General features: G+C 41.4%; 1 protein-coding gene across 1 annotated transcript in view; it reads right to left on the bottom strand.

Moving 5' to 3' along the window:
- Positions 1-217: 217 nt before the first annotated feature.
- LOC117524694 (potassium/sodium hyperpolarization-activated cyclic nucleotide-gated channel 1-like) overlaps positions 218-22741 on the bottom strand; it is a 223252-nt gene continuing 200728 nt past the window's right edge. The window contains exons 6-7 of the mRNA XM_034186516.1: positions 4281-4445; positions 218-3046 (exon numbers count right to left, since the gene is read on the bottom strand). Coding sequence (XP_034042407.1) covers positions 771-3046; positions 4281-4445 — 2441 coding nt within the window. The 3' untranslated portion in view covers positions 218-770. The remainder of the gene's footprint in view (positions 3047-4280; positions 4446-22741) is intronic.

Here is a 22741-nt window from a genome sequence, read left to right on the forward strand (position 1 = left end):
GCTGTAGGACTCTGAGAAAAGCCACTTGCTCACATACTATTGTTGTGTGTCAACATCGACATAGAAGGTAGCTCACTAAACTCTCCCCCTGCTTCAAATGTAGCACTATAATGCTAAAATGGTATAAAATAAGGATCAACAGGCTGAGAAGAGTTCAATTATTCACCTCCTAGTGGGGGAAATGTTTTTGGTTTCCTAAAAGTTCCATCTGTGGTAAGGTTTTCAAAAATGATAGAGAAGATAAATAAGTAGAGTCTGATAGATACATTGGAGGACCAACAAACGTGATCCTCAGTGAGATGGTATAACACCCTCAAAGCATGTTGTTTTACCCAAAAAGGTAGAATATTTTGAACACACAAAAGCTATTACACTGTACATGCGGGTATTAGTGCATAGGATCCTGCAGAGTATTATTATATAGTCCCTTGAATTGTCTCTCAAATATCACCAGATGAATTTGGCATAGTAATATAAATAAAAAAAGACTGTCCGTTTTGATAGTTTCACACCCTCCTAGTTCCTTGATTAAGTTACTGTTTAAATATATTTCTATCTATACACAGTATATATAGATAAAAAAAACAACTATAAAATGAATATAGGGTGTTCTAGCACTCATGAAAAAAGTGTCTTTAAAATCACAGTAAATTTAACATTTGGTAAAATGAGAGGTGGGGCACAGTGAAGTCTGAAGACTGAAATAAAGAAAAATGGAGACAGTTTTCTGTGTTTTAGTTCAGAGGAGCACAGGAGGGTGTGATCAATCCTCACAAATTGGAAGGGAGTTTGGAGCGGACAGTTTGAGGTTCTCGGTCTGATGAGAAGACAGCAGGGTCTCTCTGCAAAGGCAAGGTCGGGGAGTCCCCAGGAGATTGAGTCTGGTGAGTATGCCCTGGAGACATCTGGATTGAAGATGTCATGTGCCCTGGCACTGAGCTACAAGGTTTGGGCAAAAGGGTGGGTGAGGAAAAGGGTGAGTGGTAATATCCAGTTTCAACAGAGGAACAAAGAGTTTGGTGGCCAAAGGACTGTGCTACCTCCTGTGGTAAAGATGGCTGGGAGCTGGATAAAAGCTTTAGGTCCTCAGACAAGCGGCAGAGTGGTGAATCCCTCCCTGTTGCATGTGGCTGACTGGGAAGCTGTGAAGCAACAGATGACTGAGGCATGAAAAGAGAACTGTGGGATCCTGTTGTACTAGAAGGGTCACTGTAGTGAAAATTCCTGCCTGCAATTGGGCTTTGAGTAGTGGGGCTAGGTGCCACAGGAGTAAGGCAGGGGGAGACATTTGCTGAGCCATATTGTGTAAGGGAGGACAGAGCAGATTTCTCCAGAGACAGCTGGTGAGGGAGGAAGCTAGAAGGGACACCTACCAGGCTGAAACGTCCAAGGGAAGATGGGGATCCATCACCAGGTTGTTCACTCTGCTGTGTTTTGCTAGACGATGGGGACCCTTGTGGAGGGGAATGTAAGATATTCAAGCCACTAGTAGTCCTGCCTCCCACAGCAAACTGTTGCAAAGGCCCTACCTGGGGAGGCTTGGCAGATGGCTGACTATGAAGAAGCTGCCCAGGAATAGAGCCGGCCAACCCCACAGACAGAGGACTCTGACAATGAGAGGAACGATTTAGTCCAGTTGCAATTCCACCTGAAGCAGTCCCTGTAGCACAGGTTGCAGACCCTCCTATATGACCCACCACAGTGGCTCCTGTAGCTTTAAGAAGATGTCCTCCAATCGCCCCTCCCACTGGCCCACTGAAAGGTCCTCCTATATGGCTTGATCCTGATCCCACAGTTGCCCTTCCTGCATTCAGTGCCACTGAGTCTCCTGAAACCCTCCCCACTGATGCTACATGGCTTCCTCCAGTCAACCCTCCACATATCTGTCCTTTGACTCCACCACAAACTCTTCCCAATGATCCTTCAGTGGTTGTTTCTCCAAAAGCACCACCAAAAGAACCTCCAGATTCTCTGACTATTGCTACTCTTGAAGCCTTTCCCATTGACCGTCTTGTTCCATCTCCCACTGAACCACAGATAAATCCCCCCATTGATCCAACTGAAATTTCACCTAATGTCCTACCACAAGCACCTCCCACTGAGTTCTCAGGCAGTGCTTCCTGTGAGGTCTGTCTTACTAATCTATCAATAGCTCTTCCCATTGCAAAGTGTCCACCAGAAGCCACTTCTGTCACACCTGATGTAAAGTCTTCTCCAGCCCACCCTGTGTCTCCTTCGCCAGTAACTTCACTAGCACCTCCATCTGCTCCACCTGAAGACCAGTCTGTAGCACCACCACAGGCTCCAACTGCTCCACCACTTATTCCTGACCCTGTACTTCCACTTGATCCTTGGTGAACAAGATTTGAGAGAGGGGGGGTGCTGGAACGAAATGGCTCCTGATGCTGTGGTTGTGGATGCAGCTGGGCCATACTTGTTGTGGGGGAACCAGAGGAAGAGTATGGTCCAAAGGAGAAAGCAGAGGCTCCTACTACAGTGCAGCCAGACTCAGCCCTTGTAGATCCACATTGGCCTTCACTGCTAGAGACCTGCTGGCTTGACCCAGTTGCACCTGAGCCAGATGTCATGTACTGGGCCCGAAAAGAGGCCAGTAATGGCATGTCAGCTCCAGTGCAGATTTTAGATGGTGTACTCGAGGAAGAGTTTCCAGTAGAGCCAGGGCCCGCAGATGAAGGAACAAATGTTTGAAACTTCTTAAATCGGCTGGATGGCTCCTTTAAAGACCCCATAACAGAAAGTGAAGGTCTGAAAAGTGTTGGTGGGAGATGGGGATGGTGTGTCAAGGCAATTGCTACTGAGGTGGTTGCTGCTGCAGCCTGGAGAGGTGCTTGGATCAATGGTGCCCAGATGACAGGGGTAGGTGAGGGAGGTGTCTGAGGTGGGGCATTCTGCATGAGGTGTGCACAGTGAGCCATATCCCTGTCATGTTGCACAATCTGTTGGATGATCTCATTTTCCTGGTAGTTGAGTACACCAGAGCTCAGATCATGTTGAACTTTATGCTGCAGAATGGAGTTTTTCTTGCCTGTAAAAACATGTGGAGACACACAAACAAAGAAAAACAGACACGTATCCTGTGAGAAAACAGAAATCAAAAGTGCCTGAAGATGTGAGTGAAGTTTGGAGGGGTTACGGCTTACAGTTGGGGGACTGAATGTAACACCAACACCAAAAGTTGCTTTACTGATAGGTGTCTGAGGTGGTTAGAATGTCTGCCTCCCATGCTGGTGATTATGAGTTTGGGTGTTGGGAAACTTCACAGGTTACATTTTACTGGTGACTAGATGTTTAGTTGTTTCCCCAGGGAGTTCTTCCAGGCATGTCCAACTGGTAGGAGACCCGGGGGGGAAGACCCAGGACACGGATTTCGCAACTGGCTTGGGAATGCCTCAGGATCCCCCAAGAATAGTTAGAGGACTTGGCTGAGGGTAAGGAAGAGCGCAATGACATGCTTGGTCTTCTGCCAATGCAACCCAGACCCACATAAGTGGCAGAAAATTAATGAATGAATGAGGTGTTATTCTTGCTAACCATCTAGTTGAAATATTAAATCAGTGACACTCCAATCACAAACTTCCCTCTGTAGCTGTAGGGCTAATGCATTTAGCTTAATTACAACAGAAGGGGTTCCATAAATAAGCTGTCATTGAACAGCAACAACCCAAAAGGGGGCAGGAAGAGGGCAGCATATGCATGCAGGAGACCATCTCGTACAGATATCACTATCAGCCCATCCCATCTTTTTAAAGCAGCCATTTTCTTCAGAGAAATCCCCTGAAGCAATTTCCCAGTCTTCCATTCTAAAGATAGCTAAGGATAAAACAGAGCATGCAGTGAAGGCTGAGTGGTGATACAGGCGTGTTTTTCATTGTGAATTTTTCATCTGCCCAAGCTAAGCCTGGGAACACTGATGGATATGGAGAGAATATCAACTGTATGAGGGAGAGAAGTCATGCGGGGATTTCAAAACCAGAACTCTATCTGCATAGATATATGCTGATGACTTTGTAAGTCTCAGCAAGAACTTTAATTCTCTCTCATACATAGATTTGGCTTTGGTATGAATTGTATATATAATTGTGGATCCATTCTAAAAGTAGCTGAAAAATAGAGCCACTGTATAGTTGTTCACAATTAAATTCTGCGCATTGTTGTGTTTAATGTTCATTCATGAAATATACACATTTTTAAAATTTCCATGCAAACATTTTCAATCAAAACTGGTTACTTTACAGTAATAATTTCATATTTTTTCTTACCAATACGGTCCAGCCTGTCTAAGGCCACAGTTTCAAAAGCTCTCCTCATCATTGGATACTCCTCCAGCACCTCGTTGAAGTTGTCCACAGACAGAGAGTACAGACGGCAGTAGGTGTCTGCTCGGACGCTGGCCGTCCTTCTGCCTCTCGTCAGCAAACAAATTTCTGCAACAAAACACAGCAGTGGCACAGTAAGTTTGTGGAGTTACATCCAGCTGAAATGATAAATCAAATCAAATCAAAATCAAATCAATTTTATTTATATAGCGCCAAATCACAACAAACAGTTGCCCCAAGGCGCTTTATATTGTAAGGCAAAGCCATACAATAATTACGGAAAAACCCCAACGGTCAAAATGACCCCCTGTGAGCAAGCACTTGGCGACAGTGGGAAGGAAAAACTCCCTTTTAACAGGAAGAAACCTCCAGCAGAACCAGGCTCAGGGAGGGGCAGTCTTCTGCTGGGACTGGTTGGGGCTGAGGGAGAGAACCAGGAAAAAGACATGCTGTGGAAGAGAGCAGAGATCAATCATTAATGATTAAATGCAGAGTGGTGCATACAGAGCAAAAAGAGAAAGAAACACTCAGTGCATCATGGGAACCCCCCAGCAGTCTAAGTCTATAGCAGCATAACTAAGGGATGGTTCAGGGTCACCTGATCCAGCCCTAACTATAAGCTTTAGCAAAAAGGAAAGTTTTAAGCCTAATCTTAAAAGTAGAGAGGGTGTCTGTCTCCCTGATCCAAATTGGGAGCTGGTTCCACAGGAGAGGAGCCTGAAAGCTGAAGGCTCTGCCTCCCATTCTACTCTTACAAACCCTAGGAACTACAAGTAAGCCTGCAGTCTGACAGCGAAGCGCTCTATTGAGGTGATATGATACTATGAGGTCCCTAAGATAAGATGGGACCTGATTATTCAAAACCTTATAAGTAAGAAGAAGAATTTTAAATTCTATTCTAGAATTAACAGGAAGCCAATGAAGAGAGGCCAATATGGGTGAAATATGCTCTCTCCTTCTAGTCCCCGTCAGTACTCTAGCTGCAGTATTTTGAATTAACTGAAGGCTTTTCAGGGAACTTTTAGGACAACCTGATAATAATGAATTACAATAGTCCAGCCTAGAGGAAATAAATGCATGAATTAGTTTTTCAGCATCACTCTGAGACAAGACCTTTCTAATTTTAGAGATATTGCGCAAATGCAAAAAAGCAGTCCTACATATTTGCTTAATATGCGCACTGAAGGACATATCCTGATCAAAAATGACTCCAAGATTTCTCACAGTATTACTAGAGGTCAGGGTAATGCCATCCAGAGTAAGGATCTGGTTAGACACCATGTTTCTAAGATTTGTGGGGCCAAGTACAATAACTTCAGTTTTATCTGAGTTTAAAAGCAGGAAATTAGAGGTCATCCATGTCTTTATGTCTGTAAGACAATCCTGCAGTTTAGCTAATTGGTGTGTGTCCTCTGGCTTCATGGATAGATAAAGCTGGGTATCATCTGCGTAACAATGAAAATTTAAGCAATGCTGTCTAATAATACTGCCTAAGGGAAGCATGTATAAAGTGAATAAAATTGGTCCTAGCACAGAACCTTGTGGAACTCCATAATTAACCTTAGTTTGTGAAGAAGATTCCCCATTTACATGAACAAATTGTAATCTATTAGATAAATATGATTCAAACCACCGCAGCGCAGTGCCTTTAATACCTATGGCATGCTCTAATCTCTGTAATAAAATTTTATGGTCAACAGTATCAAAAGCAGCACTGAGGTCTAACAGAACAAGCACAGAGATGAGCCCACTGTCTGAGGCCAAAAGAAGATCATTTGTCACCTTCACTAATTCACTTTCTGTACTATGATGAATTCTAAAACCTGACTGAAACTCTTCAAATAGACCAAATAGATCAAATAGACTTCAATTAGCTGTTTTACAACTACCCTTTCAAGAATTTTTGAGAGAAAAGGAAGGCTGGAGATTGGCCTATAATTAGCTAAGATAGCTGGGTCAAGTGATGGCTTTTTAAGTAATGGTTTAATTACTGCCACCTTAAAAGCCTGTGGTACATAGCCAACTAACAAAGATAGATTGATCATATTTAAGATCGAAGCATTAATTAATGGTAGGGCTCCCTTGAGCAGCCTGGTAGGAATGGGGTCTAATAGACATGTTGATGGTTTGGAGGAAGTAACTAATGAAAATAACTCAGACAGAACAATCGGAGAGAAAGAGTCTAACCAAATACCGGCATCACTGAAAGCAGCCAAAGATAACGATATGTCTTTGGGATGGTTATGAGTACATGATAAAACATTGGTATTGTTAAAGCTGGCTTTGTCTGCAATCACATGAGTATCACAAGTCACTTGATTCAGCATAATAAAATAGTAAGATGTAGCCTGGAAACCAAACCAATCTGAGAGTTCATATTACATTTGTTGCAAAAAAAAAAAAGAGACTAGTTTGGCCCCTCTCACATTAAAGTCAATTTCCACTCTGTTCAATCACAGTATAACAGCTTATTTCACGGGCGGGGGGTGGGGGGGAGCTTTATAATATGAGCGAAGCATTGCGCAGTGGCACGAAGCTCACTCATGGTACAGGGCGTCCTAATCAGTAAGTGCCAGTTTTCAAATCCACAGTAAAACAGGAAATGTTCAAATGTCTAACACTTCCTGGCATGGGTGGAGCTTAGAGCGGAGGCCGGGGTTTCACTGGACTCTCCTGAAATCTGATTGGACACAGATGATTGACATGTTACGGCACCACACATCTGGTTGAAAGAAGACGAAAAATGTCTCCTCCAGATCTGAACTGAACACGTCATTTGAACTATGGACTTCTAATCACACCAAACTTATATTAGTGAGTAAAAGACTGTATTTTATGTCAGAAATGAGGACCAGGTTGTTAAAAGCACCATTTCTCCTTTAATTTGGGTGGCTTATTGTTGTTGGATTATTAGTGCAGCAGATAACTGACGCAATCCTTCAAATGATGATATAAGCATCAAATTCAGCACAAATACAGCTGGAGTAAAATTAATTGAGCAACTTTAACTTTTGACCCCTGAACAAACTGAAACTGACCTTTGTCACCATTCTTCCTGTTTTTACCTCATAACTCCAGAACATTCAGTCACAGAAAGTCCAAACTATACCTTTTTTGGAATCTTTATGATCAGGCAAATAATGTGGTGTAGTTGTCTATATGATTGGAGCATCATTTAATTTAGACCAGGGGTGGGCAACTTGTTCCAGAAAGGGCCAAGAAGGTGCAGGTTTTCTTTGCAGCCACTGATTCCACCAGGTGATTTCACTGATTAACTGATTCCATCTGCTCAAAGTGATATTAATCAGTGAAATCACCTGGTGGAGTCAATGGCTGCAAAGAAAACCTGCACCCTCTTGGCCCTTTCTGGAACAAGTTGCCCACCCCTGATTTTGACCCCTGTGTAATTCTTCAATTGACCCCTACCTGGTTGCCTATTGAAAATTCAAGTGGCCAATCAGTTTCTTTAATAGAATTATGGATTATTTGTGCTGGATTATCTGTGGATGATTTGTGCTGAATCTGATGTTTGTATCACCATTTGCAGGATTCCACTTTAAATATTCTCTTATCTGCTGCACTCACTATATATAAAAAGTAAGATGCTGCTCCTCAGTGTTCCTCAGTTGCCCTCAAAAGTATTGGAACACTTGGTATTTCACACATTTTAATTTGTTTATTCTATTTCAAATACATTTTTTTCTAAAATTATCTTCCTTAACTCAAACTGAAAGCAAATCTCTACAACTTGATATAAATGAATTAAAAATGTAAAATCCAGTTTCCTGATGAAGTGGTCTAGAGGAGGATTTTCTTCAAAAGAAGATCTGAAAGTTCAGCTACAATTTGACAGAAAGTACATTTGAGATGAAAACCTAGATTTAATGTTTTGGTGAAAGAAACTTTTGTATTTCTTCATAATTGATGTAAATAAAGTCCAAGACATATTCAGTGACTTGGAAATGTTCATGTTTCCATCCCCTGACTTGTCTAAAGAAAACTGGCAATAAAACTGATTATTATTTACAGGTTTTATCAAGTTTCAGAGATTTGCTTTCAGTTTGAGTTTGAGGAAGATCGTTTTAGAAATTTAAATTTTTTTTTGTATTTCTTGTATTTAAAATGACATAAACAAATGAAAATGTGTGAAATTCCAAGTGTTCCAGTACTTTTGGAGGGCACAGTATCCTAACCTTATGATGAGTGCAAAATGAGTGTGGTATTATTACTATTTTGTTTAAGAATGTTTAATTTTCACTGTTGCTGCACATTATGTCAAATCATAGTCATATTGTTTGTCATATTGATATGAAAATTCAGTAAGGTATATCTTCTATTATACATTCCAAATCTAAGGTGGAACTCTACTAGTGTTTACTAAGGTACACCTAAATATCTTAAAAGAGAGAGAGAGAGAGAGAGAGAAAGAGAGAGTAGACTCACTTAGGTGCTTGGTTTTGAGAACCAGGGATGGTAGGTTGAAAAGCTTTTTTCAAACTCTCTTTCAAACTCTCTCTACCCACCTAAGCGGCTCAAGAATATGGACAGCATGTATATAAGTGACATTTATATGACAATTTACGTGACAATATTGAGATACGATAATTTGGCCATATTGTACAGCCCTACTGTCAACTAGCTACATTAAAAAAATGCTTAAAGTGGCACAGGGTTAAGAGGGCTGTAATTAGGGGAGGTCAGCTGAAAAGCATAAAAGAAAAATGCTTAAAAAGGTGGGGGGTATGGGGTGCAGAGCCTCTCCAGAAGCTGAAAGGCAAAATAAGGAAAATGCTTAAAAAGGCGGGGGGTCTGGGGGGCGGAACTAAAAGGTTTCAGTCATGCTCATGCTCCCAAGAACCATTTTAGTGAAAAAAGTCTAAAGGACTTAAAGGACATGGTTAGATGGCGAGGAGCTTTGAGAGGCAAAGAAAGAAAAATGCTTAAAAAGGTGAGGGGTCTGAGGGGGTGGAGCTCCCCCAGAAGCTGGACTGACAGATGAGATCTCATGGAATCTCATGGGAACTCAGTGGCAATTTCACACTAAAACAGGAAGTGCCCAATTTTGAGTCCATGGTGAAACAGGAAATGTCAAATGTTGAATACGTCCTGGCATGTGGTTGCACTGGACTCCCCTGAAATCTGATTGGACACAGATAATTGACATATCACGGCACCACACGTCTGGTTGAAAAGAGCTGCATTTTGAAATCAGTGAGTCACATTGACTGCTTGGTTCCTCCTGTCCAGTAGTTGGTGCTGTGTACCACAAAAGTTCTAATCCACTTTAGTATAAGAAGAAAAATGTTTGCCTCAGATTTGAACTCACATCGTTTGAACTATGGACTAATAATGACACCAAAGTTATACTGGTGAGTAGGTGACCGTATTTTATGCCAGAAATGAGGTCCAGGTTGTTAAAAGTGGCACTTCTTTAATTTGGGTTGTCTTATATTTGTGTCTCCAGTGATTTTTAAACAAGCAGGCAACTGTTGATTAAATAACCTCTTAATTTTGCTGTGTGAAGGACTAAGAGTGACACCAGGATGATGCATTTCACTTAAAAATACACATGCCACAGAATGTTTCTCAACTGTACTCAAAAATACTGGAACACTTGGCATATCACACATTTTAATTTGTTTATGCCATTTCAAATACAAATAAATAAATACATCTAAAGTTATCTTCCTTAAACTCAAACTGAAAGCAAATGTCTACAACTTGATATAAATTAATTAAACATTTAAAATACAGCTTCCTGGATGATCCTAGAGGATTTTCTTAAAAAGAAGACCTTAACGTTCAGCTACAGTTTGCCAGAAAGTACATCTGAGATGCAAGCCTGGATTTGATGTTTTGGTGAAAGAAACTTTTGTATTTCTTCATAATTGATATAAATAAAGTCCAAGACATATTCAGTGACTTGGAAATGTTAATGTTTCCATCCCCTGACTTGTCTGAAGAAAACTGGCAATAAAACTGTTTATTATTTACAGGTAATATCAAGTTTTAGAGATTTGCTTTCAGTTTGAGTTTGAGGAACATAATTTTTATTCTTTATATTTTTTGTATTTCTTGTATTTGCAATGGCATAAACAAATGAAAATGTGTGAAATACCAAGTGTTCCAATACTAAGGAGGGTACTGTATCCTAACCTTATGATAAGTGCAAAATGAGTGTGGTATTATTACTGTTTTGTTTAAGAATGTTTAATTTTCACTGTTGCTGCACTTTGTGTCAAATCATAGTCATATTGTATATCATGTTGATATGACAATATTGAGATACGGTAATTTGGCCATATTGTACAGCCCTACTGTCAACTAGCTGAAAATTTTGAATATTAATTTACATGTACTTAAAAAAAAATGATTAAAGTGGCAGGAGGTTAAGAGGGCTGTAATTGAGGGGTGGGGGCGTCTGTGGGGTGGAAGCCAACCAGAAGCTGAAAGGCAAAAAAGAAAAATGTTTAAAATGCTGGGGAGTCTGGGTGAGCTCCACCCCCTCCCCCCAGAAGCTGAAAGGTTTTAGCCGTGCTAATGCTCCCCTGAAGCATTTACTCAAATAAAAGTGGAAGGACCTAAATGACATGGTGAGATGCTGAAAAGCTTCACTCGTTCATGTCCGCGACATATACGAGGTCTGTTAGAAAAGTATCGGACCTTTTTTTTTTTTTCAAAAACCTGATGGATTTGAATCACATGTGCTTGCGTGAGCCAACCTTGAACCTTTGTGCGCATGTGTGAATTTTTTCCATGCCTGTCATTTGCTGGCAAGCAGCGTTTGTGTGAGGTCGTGTGTAGTGCGCTCTTCGGATTTTCATTGCAAGGAAAATGACGGAACGAGTGGAGCAGCGCTGCATCAAATTTTGCCAGAAACTGAGCGACAGCCAGGTGGAAACCATTCGGAAGATTCAGATGGCTTTCGGTGACAATGCTCTGGGCGTCACACAGATTAAGGAGCGGTACAACTGGTTTAAAGACGTCCGCACAATGGTGGAGCGCAAGCCACGCTCCGGTCAGCCATCAACATGCTGAAATGACCAGCTCAAAGTGAATGCTGTGGTCATGCAGGACCGTCGTGTGACTATCCGAAAAATTGCAGAAGAGGTGGACATCAGCACTTTTTCAACACATTCCATTGTGAAGATTTGGCCATGAAAAGAGTTGCAGCGAAATTCATGCCGCTGCTGACGGAGCAAAAGCGCCTTCATGTTGAAGTCTCACAGGACATGCTGGACTCCAAAAAATGATGCCTACCTCTTCCGCAATTTATCAGATAGTCACACGACTGAAAAGCCATCGAAAGCCGTCTGAATCTTCCAAATGGTTTCCGCCTGGCAAAATTTGATGCGGCGCTGCTCCACTTGTTCCGTCATTTTCCTTGCAATGAAAATCCGACGAGCGCACTACATACGACCTCCCACAAACACTGCTTGCCAACAAATGACGCAATCGACAGGCGTGAAAAAATTCACGCATGCGCACGAAGGTTCAAGTTGGCTCATGCAAGCACACGTGATTCAAATCCATCAGGTTTTTGTAAAAAAAAAAAAAAAATCCGATACTTTTCTAACAGACCTCGTACACATTATAATAGACAGGTTTGATACTGATAGCTTAGGGTATTCCTGTTGTTGCTGTTTCGCCATTGTTTTTTGTCATGGATGAACAGATTGGGGAAACCACCAAACTGGGAATCTCTGCCATGGAGCATGGGGTCCATGATGAGGCAGAAATGTGTAGCAGAGTATGTCATCTTTTATTTGATAGCCTGACGTCCCGCCTGCTTACTCTCCAAAGTTTTACAAAAAACCTAATATGGATTGTTGTGGATGAATTTCACCCTATGCACAGATGATAAGAATAACTAAATAATGTTATTTCAAAGGTCTGTGCTTTATGTAGAAGTAATTTGAACTGGATGTTCTAACAAGCAACCCGTCTATCCTAGTCTAGCTTTGAATAGGTGCAGTGATGGAAACTAACTTGAGTGTCGTTGTTGTGTTGAATTTATGACATGATAACAATGTTAATACAGGTTGCCTGTATCAGTTTACTAAAATGTTTGCATCAATCATTGTATATGACATTTTGTTATGTGGTCCAATGGTTCAGTTCAGTTTATTGGCCATTTGCAGTTACAGAAACCACACTTGAAAAAAGGTGCAAGAAGCTCAAGTGCGCTGTTGACATTAAAAACTATACCACAAGACATGAACAAACAATTTAACAGACACACATGGTAAACAAATGCCATGTAAATTCTAAAAGATCTAAAAACTATATCACGAACAAGAAAACAACCAAACGCCTGAGGAAAACAAATATGTACAAATCTAAAATTAAGGAGTTCATAAAAAAGCAAATTAAAAACAAATTAAACAATGGAAATATCAAAGTGCATTGTTAACGTGCAATAAATTAATAAATAAATAAAATGCACTATATACGAGGTCTATCAGAAAAGTATCCTACCTTTTTATTTTTAAAAAAACTATATGGATTTGAATGATGTGCGATTACACCAATCATGCTTGAACCCTTGTGCGCATGCGTGAGTTTTTTCATGCGTGTCAGTGACGTCATTTCCCTGTGGGCAGGCCTTGAGTGAGATGTGGTCCCGCCCTCTCGGCTGAATTCCTTTGTTTCACAAGCTGCTCGAGACGGCGCGCGTTGCTTTATCAAAATTTTTTCTGGACCTGTGAGGAATATCCGAGTGGACACTATTCGAGAAATTAAGCTGGTTTTCAGTGAAAAGTTAACGGCTGATGAGAGATTATGGGGTGTTTCTCTCGGTGTAAGGACTTCCCGGTGCGTGACGTCACGCAACGCTTCCAGGCGCCGTCGTCGGCCTGTTTTGACCTGAAAACATCCTAATTTAAGGCTTAATTCACCCAGGATGTCGTGAGAGAACAGAGAAGATTCAGAAGAGGCCGGCATGAGGACTTTATGCGGACATTCCACTGTTTAAGGACATTTTGTAATGAAAGACGTGCGCGCAAATTCGCCGAGTCGTTTCCGTGATGACTCAGCAAATCTGTGTGCGCCGCAACAGGAAAGACACCTCCGTGTTGAAAACCATTTGTAAAATTCAGGCAGCTTTTGATGGCTTTCAACAAGTGAGTAACTGAGAAATTGTTTAACAGCTTGGGCATGTTCCAACTTGCCCGTTAAGGTTTCCAACGGAGGTGTTTTTCCTGTCGCGACCCCCCGCGGTCGGGTCCGGCCCGACATGTGACTCTGCCCGCACGTTCTTTCATTACAAAATGTCCGTTAACAATGGGATGTCCGAATAAACTCCTCATGCCGACTTCTTCTGAAAGTTCTCTGTTCTCTGACGACTTACTAGGTCAACAGAGCCTGAAATGTGGAAGTTTTCAACTTGAAACGGCGAGACGCTGCCGCCTCAAAGCGCAGATCGTCGTCAGGTGCCGTGGGCCATCCTTAAAGCGACACTTACAGACCAAAATCTCTCATCAGCCGTTAAAATTTTTACCGAAAACCAGCTGAATTTATCGAATGGTGTCCACTCAGTTGTGCCTTACAGTTTTGAAAAAATTTTGATCAAACAAAGCAGCTGTCTATGAGCCATTCCTAAACAATGAAAAAATCGACGAGAGGGTGGGCCACTCCTCACTCAAAGACTGCCCACAGGCGAATGACGTAACCGACAGGCGTGAAAAAACTCTCACATGCCCACAAGGGTTCAAGCATGTCTGATGTAATCACACGTGATTCAAATCCATATGGTTTTTGAAAAAAATAAGGTTGGATACTTTTCTAATAGACCTCATAAAGTGCATTGTGCAAATTCAAAATTCAAAGTGTGCCGTTCAGAATCCTCACAGCTTGTGGAAAAAAACTCCTGTGTCAGACAGTAGAGCATTTAACACAACGGAATATTTTTCCAGAGGGAAGAAATTCAAACATGGCCATAGACAGATGACTTGAAGTGTCATTAATGATCTGCAAAGCCCGAGTTAAAAGTCTGGCTTTGTAAATCACCTCCAATACCGGCAAAGTGCAGCCGATGGTCCTGCTGGCCGAGCGGACCACTTGGTTTAAAGTCTTTTTTCTTTTACAGTGAGATTACCAAACCACACAGTAAGGCAGCTGGAAAGTACACTCTCAATTATGCAATGGTAAAAATTTAGGAGAATCTTTTTGTTTTGTGTAAATTCTCTCAGCTTACGTAAAAAGAAGAGACGCTGCCATGCTCTCTTAACAATACTGGAAGAATTTGAGTTCCATTTCAAATCATGGGAAAGAAACACACACAAGAATTTACTTTTCTCAACAATTTGCGCCACAGAGTTGTGGATAATAATAGGATCATGGTTCCTATTATGACTAAAATCTATCACCAGTTCACATATTTTTGAAGTGTTCAGTAATAGGTTGTTTTCCTCACTCCAGAGAACAACATTCTCTATCTCTGCACAATAAAGTGATTCATCATTTGAATTGATCAGTCCAATGATAGTTGTATCATCAGCAATTTGATTATCACATTATTTTCACAAGATGCAACAAGGTCGTGTGTGTACAAAGTGAAAAGCAGAGGTCTTAAAATACAGCCTTGCGGGAAACCAATACTAACACACAGCTCATCCGACATGCAATCAATCATTTTCACTCTTTGTGGTCTGCAAGTTAAAAAATTTAAAATCCATTTGCACAAGGAGTCATCCAAGTTAAGACTCTTAAATTAAAAGCTGAACTATAGTCTATAAAAAAGCATTCTTGCATAGGATTTTCCTGTGTCTAGATGGTTATATAGACGGCGTTCAGAGCAAACGAAATTGCATCCTCAACGTTCCTGTTTTGTCTGTATGCAAACTGCAGCGGGTCCATAGACATAGACATTTGATTTTTGACACAGTCTAACACAAATGGTGTCCAGAGATGCTTTGGTCTGTGCTCATTGTAACTCCTCTTTGGAAATCAAGAGTCAACTGATAGGTCCTTGGAAAATCAGGCTACACACAAGGCATCATAACCCCCCAAATACTTATGGTTTTATAAATTGTTATATATAGGGTTTCACACAATCAATTAGGTTTGGATTGTGGTTGTTTTTCTGTTTTTTTATTTTTTTTAAATTCAAGCAGCTTTTCATCTAAATTTATAGTGTTATCTTTATATTCAGGTACTCTAGTGTTGAGATTGCTTCATAATATGTAGGTAGAACTGCATTAAGAACAGGTCCTCGGCCCTTTCTTCTTTCCAGTGATGATAAGGTGATGGACAAGATCATACAGGAGTCTCCATGGACTATGATGTTCACAGATGACGTTGTGATCTGTATTGAAAGTAGGAAGCAGGGTGATGCGATGCTGGAGAGGTGGAGGCATGCAACAGTAAGATGGGGAATGAAAGTCAGTAGGAACAACACAGAGAATGTGGAGTTCCAAGGAGCAGAAGTGGTGAAGGTACTTCAGTTTGGTTCATTTATGACCCTAACCAAATATTTCTATGTGCCATGATCATTTTAAACAGAAGAATATGTCCTACCATGGATTTGTTAATCCGCTTCTCTGACAGCTTTTAATTTTTTAAACATGAACTGTCCCATTGGTGCAGCAAGGATAACATAAAATTATGTAGGGTCATTTATTACCCAGGGAAGATGTTTTTTTTTTAACATTACAGGTTTTGTTTTTATCATATAAAAATCAATAATTAATTTTACTATAACATTTCAGAATATCTGTCATAGACAAAGGAAGCAGTATAGGTATGATAAACAGAAACAGAGCCATTAAAAAAGTATAAAATATTACAGGGCCATAAATGACCCCAGTCAGTGATTTAAGCTGCTAAAATAGCTTAGACGCTTGAGGGTCATATACTTGGGGTCAACTGTTCAAAGTAATGATGGATGTCATAGAGAGATGAAGAAAAGATTACAGAGGGAGTGGCTGGAGAAGAGTATATGGAGCAGTGAAAGGGAAAGTTTATAAGGTGGTAACCTGTCATGTTGTAGGACATGGAGGCAAAAAGACAGGAGGCAGAGCTGAACAAGCTGTAATTTTCCTTCGGAGTGATGATGTTGAAGAGGATTAGAAATGAGCATAACAGAGGGACAGTGCAAGTAGGATGGTTTGGAGACAAAGTGAGAAAAGTGAAACTGATAAGGGCCCCTTCACACATAGTACAACGTATGAATGTGGTCGAATTGTGCATGAACCATCCCTGGTTCTACTCTGTTCTACTCTTCTTCTTCTTTTTTTTTTTTTTTTTTTTTTTAGATATTTAGATATACCTTAGTATATACTACAACCCCTGGCAAAAATTATGGAATCACCGGCCTCAGAGGATGTTCATTCTGTTGTTTAATTTTGTAGAAAAAAAGAAGATCACAGACATGACACAAAACTAAAGTCATTTCAAATGGCAACTTTCTGGCTTTAAGAAACACTATAAGAAATCAGGAAAAAAAATTGTGGCAGTCAGTAACGGTTACATTTTTAGACCAAGCAGAGGGAAAAAATATGGAATCACTCAATTCTGAGGAAAAAATTATGGAATCATGAAAAACAAAAGAACGCTCCAACACATCACTAGTATTTTGTTGCACCACCTCTGGCTTTTATAACAGCTTGCAGTCTCTGAGGCATGGACTTAATGAGTGACAAACAGTACTCTTCATCAATCTGGCTCCAACTTTCTCTGATTGCTGTTGCCAGATCAGCTTTGCAGGTTGGAGCCTTGTCATGGACCATTTTCTTCAACTTACACCAAAGATTTTCAATTGGATTAAGATCCGGACTCTTTGCAGGCCATGACATTGACCCTATGTGTCTTTTTGCAAGAAATGTTTTCACAGTTTTTGCTCTATGGCAAGATGCATTATCATCTTGAAAAATGATTTCATCATCCCCAAACATCCTTTCAATTGATGGGATAAGAAAAGTGTCCAAAATATCAACGTAAACTTGTGCATTTATTGATGATGTAATGACAGCCATCTCCCCAGTGCCTTTACCTGACATGCAGCCCCATATCATCCATGACTGTGGAAATTTACATGTTCTCTTCAGGCAGTCATCTTTATAAATCTCATTGGAACGGCACCAAACAAAAGTTCCAGCATCATCACCTTGCCCAATGCAGATTCGAGACTCATCACTGAATATGACTTTCATCCAGTCATCCACAGTCCACAATTTCTTTTCCTTAGCCCATTGTAACCTTGTTTTTTTCTGTTTAGGTGTTAATGATGGCTTTCGTTTAGCTTTTCTGTATGTAAATCCCGTTTCCTTTAGGCGGTTTCTTACAGTTCGGTCACAGACGTTGACTCCAGTTTCCTCCCATTCGTTCCTCATTTGTTTTGTTGTGCATTTTCGATTTTTGAGACATATTGCTTTAAGTTTTCTGTCTTGATGCTTTGATGTCTTCCTTGGTCTACCAGTATGTTTGCCTTTAACAACCTTCCCATGTTGTTTGTATTTGGTCCAGAGTTTAGACACAGCTGACTGTGAACAACCAACATCTTTTGCAACATTGCGTGATGATTTACCCTCTTTTAAGAGTTTGATAATCATCTCCTTTGTTTCAATTGACATCTCTCGTGTTGGAGCCATGATTCATGTCAGTCCACTTGGTGCAACAGCTCTCCAAGGTGTGATCACTCCTTTTTAGATGCAGACTAATGAGCAGATCTGATTTGATGCAGGTGTTAGTTTTGGGGCTGAAAATTTACAGGGTGATTCCATAATTTATTCCTCAGAATTGAGTGAGTCCATATTTTTTCCCTCTGCTTGGTCTAAAAAAGTAACCGTTACTGACTGCCACAATTATTTTTCCTGATTTCTTATAGTGTTTCTTAAAGCCAGAAAGTTGCCATTTGAAATGACTTTAGTTTTGTGTCATGTCTGTGATCTGCTTTTATTCTACAAAATTAAACAACTGAATGAACATCCTCCGAGGCCGGCGATTCCATAATTATTGCCAGGGGTTGTAGTAGAGTTGTTCTTTAAAATTGGAATATATAATAGAAGACATACCTTACTGAATTTTCATGAATTGCGCATGAAGCAGGAATCGTATGCAATATGTGTAAAATCATAGTTGCCTCCAACACCTCATACACCTGTTCCTACAACAGCGGTTGAAAGACAGAGTGTGCGCTATGACAGCCCATTCTATCCTTGTTGTGGCAGGTGCCGGCCAAATTCCAGGTGACACACACGAACATCTAACACCACTTGCTTGGCACTTAGAAAATGTGTGGCCATTCACGCTATCAGCACAAAAACAGTCAGCAGACAATCACTTTCGAGCTGGCGGTGACATTTGTCTAAGTGCCCCCATGACTGGCCTGGGCACGCCAAGTACACGTGACATGCCCAGCTCAATCTCACGTTTTTTGTTTTTTTTTTCGTGCTCCAGTCACAAAATGAGTCAAATTTTAGTGACAGGGTTTTTTTTAAACTCACTATTACTAACCCTACTCCTACCCCCAACCCTAACTTTAACCATAACCTAACCCTACTCCTTCTTCCAACCCTAACCATAACCACACCTGACCCCACGCTTCACTTTTAATTTCGTGCAACCATCACGGAATGAATTAGAATGAGTTTGTGCTGCCATGACAAAAATGAGGTGCTTTTTGTCACAATATCACAAACCAATAAATTAATATATATTTCATGCTGCTGAATCATGACTTGCTGTGAGACCAGGTTGGGCATGCCAGAGTGTCATTTTCCCCCACGTGCTCTTCCCCACTCCTCCCCAACATGGTCGTGCATGTGGTTCGCTGCAGAACACGTACCATGTTTTGACGGAAACGCGAGTGTGTGTGTGCTTGCTGTTTCACGTGGAAATGCATTAAAACATATATCACTTTTGTGGCGGGCTGGAGCGAATGCACATTGACAGGCTGTCCCAGGTGAAACAAACCGTCAGTTCATGAGGACACACAGCAGGTGATCTGAATGTCATGTCTGTCTGACAGGACACGTCCTGTGAGTGGCGTGCCACAGGACTATATGACAAGCCAACAGTGCGACAAATACGCCACTTTCAGTCACGTATCAGCAGAAATACGCCATAACAAACACAGTTTGGTCAGTTATCACGCCGCTTTTTTCTCTTAAAAAAATACATTTATGTCCTTGTTGAGTTCAAGCATTTTTCCACACTTTTTATAGGATAGCGATGGTAGCACAGTGATTAAATGTTTGACTGGCAACCAGAGCTTTTGTGCATTACATGTTCGAATCCCATGGGTGGCATGTATTTATTTATTTTTTTTCACAGCAGCTGCACGATGTGGTTACATGTGCTCCAGCTGCTCGCAGTGTGTTCTTGCTGCAACGGTTTTGTGCACTTGTGCACAAAACCATCGCAGTGGATTCGTTCATGCCTGCCACGTTGCTTGATGTTTTTCTGGTTCACTCATACGAGTTGTTCTGCCATGATTCGCCCTGATTTGTACTTATTCATACTATGTGTGAAGGGGCCCTAAGGTTTGGGCATGTGCTGGAATGGCATACAGGGCGTATGAAGAGAAGGATGCTGAGTATGGAGCCATCACTCAAGAGGAGAAGAGGGAGGTCAAAGAGATTTATGATGTTTTGAGGGAGGATGTGCAAGTTGTTGGTATGCCAGAAGAAGAGGCTGAGATGGCAAAATCTGCTGTTGCACCACAAAATGGGAGGAGCCAAAGGAAGAAGAAGCTGTAGCTATTAACATACAAACATATATTGCTTTTACTGGACCATAAAATCCTCTAAGTCAACACAAATTTAAAAGTCCAAAATCAAAAGAATGGCTTGGAAGGCATTTACAATCATCAGATTTTCAAGGTGAGCAGCATCTAAAGCCCATTTCACACCGGGCCTGTGTAGAGTTGCATTGTGCTGCATATCTGGTATGCAGGAATGGCTACGTAACTTGCACACAGGGAGGAGCTTGGCAGGAATGTGCGTAGAGGGAGAAGCATGGCCCCACGCTGCTGTTTTTACAGACTGCCTGGACACTCAGATGGATTTGATACATTGGAAAAAGTCGCAATTCATTATTTCCAGGAGTTAATGGACTTTATTTAATGTGCCACAATCGGGAGAGAACTTTAGGAGTGGACATGGACATGTCCTCTCACTGGTGATCCTTCCGTGAGGAGGTTAAAGCCGGTGGATTTTTGCGTGTGTGCATGTGAACACCCATCGGTCTTCTAATAGTGGACGTGGAAGCTTGGCTCGCCTCTTCTTCTTCTGTGGTTTTGAAGCTTCACTGCCAGTAGAGTCCAGCAGAGGGTGAATAAAATCTAGCAATTGCAGGTATTGCTAGATTTTTTTTTGCCAGACTGGAACAGGGTTGTGTACAATTGCGGAGGCATGGTGTACAGTAGTACAGTGTTGTGTAGACTTGCATGGAGCACTGTGTCCGGTGCTCTACTCTGAAAGTCTGCAAAAAGTTTAATTTTTTGCGTCTATTTTGCAGACCCCTTTGTGTCCCTTTGCATCACTCAGCGTATTACCACATAGGACTGCATAAACTTGGCGTAGGGCTGCATAAGTTCACCTGCACTAGTAACCAGTAGACAGTCTCTCCTGGGAGCAAACACTGATTCCTCTTCTTTTTTCAATGTAAAAGGAGGAAGTGTGTGCATTTTGTGCTACTGCATCAATATAGTGATGCAACATGGTGACCTCCATGAGGGTTGGTCGCTCCCATATAGATATGAAGGGTTCACTCTAAGTTCATGACAACACATCAGTTTATTGCTGTTGGTAAGGCCCCTTTATACAGGACGGTGGCAGTTGTGAATCTGTCGTGAGGCTTAAAACACGCCAATCTGCATATGTGATGCCAAAACACCTTTCTGTGGAACCGTTTCAGTGACCCTGAGTGTTGGTGTCTCACATGGAGTTTGTGCACTACAGAGGGCATCACATTTCCACGGAAATCTGAGGCCTCATGTACAAAGCGTGCATACACACAAAAAAGTGGCGTACGTCCGTCTCCACACTCACGTTCAGATGTATCAGAAGTGAAATGACCATGGAAATGTCATGCAAAATCCTGGTTGGTGTACACACATTTCTAGAGCTATTGTTCCGTCCCTGACACATGGAGGTGATGCTGGTTACTGTTAATAGTGTGAAAACAAGAAGTCATCAGAGTGATGTGCACATCAGAGACACACTTTTGAACATTTAACACACCACATTTAACAACATGTTTGCAGTTATGTGATAGATATCAAAGCATGCACAAAGTGATGTGTAAAATGGCACTAACAGTGGCTGCGTTAGCGTTGTTAAAGCACTTTGCAAATGGTGCAATCCGACGTGAGCATGTACTCAGGGAAAGCAAGGATTTAATGCAAATAATTGGCTCATAAATCGATTTCGATTACCAAGGCCACTGTTAATGGAGTTACGCACAGAACTACGGCTGGCCCAGAGCGCAATACAGTAAGGAGCCAGGGGTTGTCTGTGCCCACACAGATGCTGACCACACTAGATGTCCTGGCATCAGGGGCATTCAAGTGAGAGCTGGCTGATCGGTCAGGCATGAGCCAGTCAACCTCCTGCCGTGCCATGCCAGCGGTGTGGAACGCAATCATCTGAATGTCATCCAGGTACATCACATTCCAACATTACAGTGCATTTTGCAGTGAGAGCCGGTTTCCCGAATGTAATCGGCGCTATTGCCTGCACACATATTGCTATAAAGCCGCCATCACATGATGAATTTTGTTTTTGTTAACAGGAAACATTTTCATTCCATCAATGTTCAGATCATATGTGATGCGCAAAGGCACATCAGGTTGGAGGCTGGCACGGTGTGCAATGGATGGCTGCTTGTTGGTTAAATAGATTATCCGTGTAATTGTTCAGATCGAAAACCAGTGTGGGCACATGTGCGCATTCAAATGTTTTTGGTTATAATTATTATTAATGTGTTTTCTTTTTCTTGATGGTGGGACGAGAGATGAGCTCCCCAACTGTGTTCAGTATTTGTCAATAAAAGCGTGTGTAATATTAATGTCACACACTGTTAACCGCCGCGCACCTAATATCTTTTTACTTCAGTGTGTGCGCTGCTCTGTCACACAAAGGTACTCATTTAATTTTCGTTTTACATTGCAACGAGCTGCATGAGAGAACGATGACCGAGCCACAGCTTTCGTTGTTTTTGCAGCGTTGTCTCTAGAAGTTCTTCTCATTTTTACATAAAACAACACAGAGACAATGGCGGAAGTCATCAAACACACAACACGCCACACTTATGGTGCCGTCAGCATGACACAACTAAACTATTTGAATAAATTTGCATATTCGGATAGAGGCGTTGTTTGGGATACACAAAAGGAACATGCGTGGATTGTTGATATATCTGAATTTTTTTGTGCTTACGCCAGTTTCTGGGTTTCGGTGTAT

This window comes from Thalassophryne amazonica, chromosome 2 (assembly GCF_902500255.1).
Source record: "Thalassophryne amazonica chromosome 2, fThaAma1.1, whole genome shotgun sequence".
NCBI lineage: Eukaryota > Metazoa > Chordata > Actinopteri > Batrachoidiformes > Batrachoididae > Thalassophryne > Thalassophryne amazonica.